Below are 7907 nucleotides of genomic sequence, written 5' to 3' on the forward strand. Positions count from 1 at the left end.
TAGTACTGAAAAGTGTGAAATAGTTGAATACCTTGGACAAGATATGAAGAGATATTTCTAGATATTTCACAAAAACTTAAGAGTGATCATTGTACTATTAAGAGATTTGTAGCTGATTCAGAGCACACATGGATTCGTGCCGATAAAGGCACAATTGTGAAGCTCCTCTCAAATAAGGTCCTATGTTAAAATGTAACTTGACCTGAAGATGTTTTGATTGAAATAGCTTTTGATTTCAGTAATATGTTAATAATTCTAATTGAAAAAAAACAAACAAATGCCCATTTTAAGTTCGTTACAACAATAACATGGCTTGAAACGCTGTTGTGCAGAATAATTTGGAACAGTCCATTTTAAGTTTTTATTATTTTAAAAATACTGTTTTCATTGGGAGGATTGTTCAGTAACATTCAAATTGTACACTAAAGGTTCATGACTTGAAAATTATGATGACAATTTATATTGACAACTTGGCAAAATCTGAGAAAAATATCATGTGCATAATAATTTGGAATGCAGTGTATTTGCAGATTGCACTGGCAACCAAGGTGAATGTAATATCTTTTTTAAACTCTAAGTGATAGCAAATAAATTGAACATTTCTGTTTCTTGCAGATATGATTTTGTTTATCTCATTTCTCATTAGAAAATTCCAGATTTTGTGCCTTATTTAATGTTTGTCTGTTAAATTATATTAACTACCATTTATAAGTAAGATGCTGCTTCCAGATGGTTACTCTTAGGTAGTGTCCCAAGTATCTGTTTACTCTTACTTGAGATCGATCTTTTGCAGTGGCGGCTCCAAAACTCTGGAACTCATTGCCCACAGAGTTGCGTTCCATCTCTGACCTGCCTCTGTTTAAAGCCAAACTGAAAACTTTTTTGTTTAGAATGGCTTTCAGCACTTAGTGGCCCTGTGACTCTTTATTTTAATGATGTAATATGCTTTGTTGATTTGTATGAAGTTTATTGTTTTTAATCGTGTTTTTTAACGTTGTACAGCACTTTGGGCAGCCTGGGTTGTTAGAAGGTGCTATAGAAATAAAGTTTATTGATTGATTGATTGATTACAGATAATGCCATCATCACTATGTAGTACATTTATATACATGATCACATCCTTCATTTGCTAAAATTATATCAAAATATGTACATTGAAATTTGAATTTTATTTTTGTTGATTGGGAAAATTCACAAAAACAGTAGTCTTGTATAAAAAAAGAGAATACAGTATGTCTTATGCCATGTTGACTCATTCATTACAAAGATTATGATTAGAAGTCTTATGTAGTAAACATTATTCCACCCTGTCATTGGGTGTGACAGAGAAAAAAATGTAGGCAGATGTACTTGGCTGTATCAAATAGCCCTGACGTGCACATTTTCTAAGACCAACCAGTTAATACAACACAAGAGGATGGCTCAGATTTCACTCTCAGACAGGATTACTCCAGCTGCACACCATCGCAGTTGTCTTTGGATTCCAAGAGCCTGCAAAACATAAATTAAACATAAATCCCTTATTCATACTACGGCTGCACGATATGGGAAAATATCTACGTAATTGTGATTGTGACATGTGTTGAGATTAGATTTGTGATTATTCACATTTTAAAGGCGTCCAGAAAAATATGGGCAGAGCTTATTGACTATTTGTTTCTTTGGATTCTGAACAATAAGTATCAATATTGGCCATGAAAACAACATGTCAGTTGAGCTCTAATCACATCCAATAATATTTAATGTCGATGGGAAGCAGCTAAAATTAATTTAGTTAAGTTTAGTTTTTTTCCAATTTGTAGAATTTGTAATATAGAAAGTTATAGGGTCTAAAAACACTGATAGAAATGATCAACTTAACATTAGAGAATTTACCCTTTAGCTATTTCTTAAGAGATACAACAATACAATATAATAAATTGAGGGAAGTATGACATCATTGCACCCTAGAATCTGGAAAGCATGTAGCCTACTCACGCCTCCTCTTGGGCCCTGAGAGCTTTCTTTGCCTCTCTCCTCTCGTGGTCTGCTGAGATCTTCTTGTAACAGTAAACCAGGACCATGATGAGCCACAGCTGTAGAACCACAATCAGCACAAACATCATGATCTCTGATATCACCGCTGTCAGCTCCCGGTTGGCTGGAAAACAAAGCATAAATGTAATTAGTGTAACTAAACAGGCAAAGAATGGGTCTATGACATTCAGTTATTGCGTACCACAGAGCCACGCTCTCAGGACATACAGATGAATTTTACAAAAGCAACATTTGAGCTGCAGCTGCATGAGGTCAAAGTCTGATCTTGTCAAATTTCAGAAGCTAAGCAGAGTTGGGCCTGGTTAGTACTTGGATGGGAGACTGTTGAGAATATTAAGTGCCACAGTGGGGTGCCAGTGGAAAAAGCTCTCACTGTGTCTTTAGGCAAGACACTTCACTTACATCAGGATGTGTGTAAGAGTGTTGTTGGTGGAGTGAAGGGCTAATGGAGCAAAATGGATGCCTTGCTTCTGTCAGTCTGCCTCAGAGCACCTGTAACTACAGTAGTAGCTTACCTCTACCACATATGGAGTGAATGAATACTGCACTGTAAAGCATCTTTGAGGGTAAAACAAAAATCATATGTCTGTGTAATCCCTCAGTCGACCAGGTCTGGTCCACAGTAAAAGCCAAAAGTAAAATCTGTCAAATGGACAAAAAGGTTGTAGGAGTGAAGACGTTTCGCTGCTCATACAGGCTCATCTAAGCCGCCTCTATGATTGACAGATTTTCCATATACATTATTGTTAATCAAACAAAATTACCTTCAAAACCTATTAAATGAAAATGACCGATGTAGCGTCTTAAGATTCACTAACTTCTGTAGACATCGCTGCCCAGGGACCAAAATGGTTTCACCAGCCACCACAAATGAATCGCTTACACATTCACAAACATGATGGGAGTAGTGTCGTGCCAAAGAACACAATGGCAGAGTGCGGTGGTTGGAGCTGGAATAGAAGTGTGAATCTGTGGCTTGTGTGTGAAGGCACTAACCACTGAGCACTGTGCATGAATATAAACTACGATGATTATTGATTCTTTCTTACTAAGATAGAGCCCACAAGGAATTATCAATAGCTTAACCAGCCGCTGCCTGTGCCGCCATAAACCATCTTTTTATATTTCCACAGCCCATTGGTCCCACATTTCCAAGACTTTTGTCAGATTTATATGGTTACTATGAGCAGCACCATGTTGGCATAGATAGGTTTCTCTGAAAAATACATGCTTTCCAGAATTGCATGATACACAAAATCACATGTTCTGCTCACAGGAGCTTATGCTGTGGAATCAATATTTACAGTTCAGTTGTTGATAAAACTATGACAACAAAGGAAGGGTACTGCTTTTTCTGGCACTGGGATGCTATGAAAACATTAGACCAATCATATTTAATACTTTTAAAATGTAGATCTTTGTTGCATCATGGCAAGTTTTAAGTCCTAGCCACTAATAGAAATTATTTGGCTTAACATTTTAGGATATTTATAAAGAAAATTACTATGCCAACAGCAGTGGAAATTTCCCCCTGAAACCCATAAACAGGGGAAACTAGCTCTTGCCCCCCATCTGGGAGCATGACATCATCATATCCTTGGATCTGAAAACTAACTCTACTGTGCATGATAAGCCACTGGTTTCAGTTGACATCACTACAACCTATAGGCCAATAATTTTTAATACAGATTGGTCTAATCACTAATAGAAATGATCAGGTTCAGCATTTGTGAATTGACTTTTTTCATCACTTTCTACAATACAAAAAACACCAATGGGTAGTTTGCTATGACATCATGCTGGGGAGAGAGCATGTCTATGTAGGAATCAGCTCACTGTTGTGGTCCTGGTAAGTCAGTTCTTTATGGTCAGATTGTGTTATAAGAAAGATCAGATTACAGTCTAACTTGAGTAACAGAGCTTCAGACTCTAATTAACTCTAATGCCTCTAGTGCCTCTAATTAACTCCCCCCTCCTCACGAAATGTTGATATCAGCTGCAAAGTATCAATACATCACAGCATCTACTAGAGTTACATGATTTGGAAGAGCCTCCTCTGACCTACAGCCACCACGGTCAGCTCCACCTCCTTCTCCACGGTGACCTCCTCATTCCTTACAGGGAGGTGGAGCGTGCGGTGGAAGGTGCACAGGTATGTCCCCGTGTCGTTGAAGGTCACGTTGCTCAGGTAGATGGCTCCGATCTGGATGTCCGTGTGCATAGTGCCATGCCACTCCAGACGCCCACTGAAGTCTTCATGGAGGATGTCAGCGGTCGGGTGTTCATAGTGGAAAATCTAAAAAAAAAGTGAATCAAATGGAATATTGTACACATTTGTAATAGAGGTATATAAGGTATTAAAGTGCATATGACTATGTCATGTTTTTATGATAAATATATATCACAGTTTAATATCAGTTAAGGGTGGTTTGTTGAGAAACGTAGAGAAGAAAAGTGCAAAAATCCAGGAAGTATGGGTGTTCTAAAACACCCATATGTCATCAACACTGATAATTCAACCAAAAATGCACAGACACTTTACCAGGGGAGGGAAAAACAACATGTTGAAATAAAATAAAGACTCTCCAAAGATGGTGCTGTGTGAGAAGGGCTGAGTGAGATGAACTGCTGAGGCTGAGTTTAAAACAAGTTGGCTGAGCCCATAGCTGAGCAGGGCAGTGTAAATTTCAGTTTTTAATCAATACAATTGCACTTCATCACAATTGATTTACTTTTGACGCTGAACGATTATGAATAAAATATATATTATGGGGAATCTGCTGTTTACCTGTTCTCCTGCGTGTATGTTTTGTTGGGGAATTAAACACTACTTTTATTAGGATTACTATGATAACAATTCTCAGAATATTACAAACATTTATTATCAACAATGGAGTCACTTGGCTAATTATTATTAATTAAAATTATTATTTGATTATGCTAGCCTGCTTAAGCACAGGTTAATGGACTAAATGGGTCTGACTGTGGTCACAAATATGAAGACCAATAACTAGGGCTATATGTTTGTGGTTGCTTAATTAAACAATAGATGTTAGTGTTGTCATAGTTGATCTAAATTTGTAATGATTGATTAGCTGCCTACCAGGACCCAATTAATCATACATTTTGGTTGTAGAATAAACAATAAACTCGATAAAGTCAATTTTGATTTAATTATTTATTTAAAGCAGGTCAATGAACACAAGACGAAAGTAAATATACATGTATCCAGTATACATAATGTACATTTCATATAATTTTTCTTATTTAAGATCATAAAGGAGCAGGAGGTTGAAAATTTATGAAATCCCATGTCTGTCTTCCATTAGGACATAACTTAGACGATTTGTTTAATCTTTCTTTTCAACTGAACAGAAAAAACCCCTATTAATTCATTCTATTCATGGCAGTAAATGATTTGAAAAACAATAAATTAGGTACACAGTATTACTATTGGTACTTTGAATCTAATGACCATAAAAAACTGACTTAGTTGGAACTAAGCTGGGCTGATTTGTGCTGTTAAACAAGTCATGAAATAACTTGTGACATGAAATTACAGTCACAAGCTATTTAGCCAACAGTTTGTTCAGTTAGTCACTCTCACCTTCTTCAGACCATCTTAAAGCTTTGTGTTTGCTAATGTGTGTGTTGTGTCAGCATGGTAACACTCTGAACAATAGACATAGCCTTCATATTGATACTTTGCGGTGGCATCACACTGAGGGTGTGCTATGTCTATGGTGGAAAGTTCCGTGTTACTATTCTGACACTGCCAAATAAGTTTTAACCAAGTCTGAAAACTCAAGAAAAAAATTGGCTAATGCTAGCTAGCTTGTGACTTTAATTTTATATGTGAGAGCACAAATCATCTCACCTGTTGTAGTTCCAACTAAGTCAGTTCTTTCTGGTCATACCGTGTTAAAACAATGCTCAGATTAAAATCTAATTTGAGTACTTTGAGTAATTTGAGAACTTCTAGTTAGCTTCACACCCACAGAGAATGTTTATGATATCCCCTCCAAAGTATCAATAGAATACCACCAGCGTGATGTAAAAATAACAGTTTTTTTTCGGGAAAATACAAAAAACCCCAAAACTGCCTATGTTGATGATTTGACACCTACAGATACAGCAGTGTCTGGAGAGTAGAATTACAAAAGAAAACATTTTTTTTCCTAAAATGACTGATGCTATAAGGCTGGCATGGTATGGTTCGTAAGCTCTTCATAGCCAGTGTGTGTACTCACGTGCCTGTACTCTTGCTCTCCTAAGGCTCTGAAGTGCCAGTCCACTGTGGTCCACGCTGACACCTCCTCTCTCCTCTTACAGGAGATACAGCCCAGGAGAAAGTTCTGCCCAGCCACAGCTTCAGTCATGGAGTCCACCTCAGCACAGGCACCCAGGGCATGGGGCACTACACTCACAAACAGACGGCATATGGGAATAAATATGAGTCTCTCATTCTACTACTTCTACTAGGGTTGTCAAAAGTATCAAAATACTAATCGATATTAAAACTAGTATCGCAACTAGATAATCATTTCAGCAACAATAGATGGTAAAAAAGTCACATTCACAGGATAAAAATTAACCTTTGCTGAACAGCTTTAGAATGATCTTGAGCTGTATCAGAACAAGCATAAGACACATAGACTAGTATACACACAAGAACCTGGACGACTGAGAAATTACACAGATATAAGGCCACATGGTAATATAAAGAAAAGTACTATTATTTAATGCTCAAAAACACAATCTGTTTCTTATCATCATCATGGTATCGGTATTGAGTATCAAGCCCACTCACAGTGAGGCCACATGTTTTTCTAGGTTTTTGAGTGCAACAAACACATCCATAATGACAAAACATGCTTTTATTTTAGTTTATTTTTTGGAAAAAAAGTTACAGACTGGAGCTTTAATATCCTGATTCCTGCAGATATTATGGTAATAATTGGTTAGAAAGGACAATTTTAGACTACATACATATACAATTTTAGGTATTACTTGGAATCCTAAATGAAGGTTTCATACAAATCAGTGTACAAGTGTACAACAACGACCATGTCCCAGATACAAGTTCACACATATTTTCCTATTTCAATAATAAGCAAATCCACACTTCAAGACTGAAAACTTACCAAACAAACTGAGGACAACTAGGAGAAGAAACCTGCATATCATCTTTTAACATGGAAAAAAATCCTCTTGTTGCTATCTGCTATTGATCACATTACTGCCAGTACAATCTTTTTTGCTGGGGAGCGCAGCTGTCAGTCCAGGTTGTTGATATGAAAGGTTGACGTGTCCGATGTAGTTTTTGGTCCCCCGTGTGATCTAGTCTGACTATAAGTTGGCTAAATTTAGTGTGTGAACTGGAAGAGACGCAGCGAGTGTCCAGAGCCAGCAAGAAATCTGAGAATCGGAGAGACGTGATCCACAACACCAATGGACAACACTCATACTACACACTTCAGTCATTTTACTGCCCAAACTTTTCACTCAAATCTTTTCAAAATTATTTTATTTTTTATGCTTTTTGTTCAATTGGTTTCATTGAGTTTATTTTTTATTTAGTATCATATTTACTATTTACCTTTTCTTTTTTTTTCTTTTTTTTTATCATGGTCAGTAAGCCTCACATGCAAAGTAATGTCAGCCATGTTTTGTTAGGCAAATAAAACGTTGGGCAGACGATGAAGCTATGCAGTTTATCTCCTGAATGTGTATATTTCTTTATACATTTTTGATAAATCAATGAATCTATTAATTTTTGCTATTTTTAACTACAGCAATATTATACCTGCAAAGGTGCAAAGGTTGTGAAAGAAAGGAAACAGTGTCATATCTCAAGTATATTTGATTTG

General features: G+C 36.7%; 1 protein-coding gene across 1 annotated transcript; it reads right to left on the reverse strand.

Moving 5' to 3' along the window:
* Positions 1-1183: 1183 nt before the first annotated feature.
* On the reverse strand, positions 1184-7406 carry si:ch211-225p5.8 (uncharacterized protein LOC555567 homolog). The gene is made up of 5 exons (XM_033981207.2): positions 7182-7406; positions 6288-6454; positions 4099-4333; positions 1978-2140; positions 1184-1491 (listed from the first exon to the last, which is right to left on the reverse strand). Exons 1-5 carry the CDS (start codon positions 7222-7224, stop codon positions 1446-1448), a joined length of 654 nt encoding a protein of 217 aa, XP_033837098.1. The 5' UTR covers positions 7225-7406; the 3' UTR covers positions 1184-1445.
* Between the last annotated feature and the right edge of the window lie 501 nt (positions 7407-7907).

Source organism: Periophthalmus magnuspinnatus, chromosome 16 (genome assembly GCF_009829125.3).
Source record: "Periophthalmus magnuspinnatus isolate fPerMag1 chromosome 16, fPerMag1.2.pri, whole genome shotgun sequence".
In the NCBI taxonomy this organism is placed as follows: Eukaryota; Metazoa; Chordata; class Actinopteri; order Gobiiformes; family Gobiidae; genus Periophthalmus; species Periophthalmus magnuspinnatus.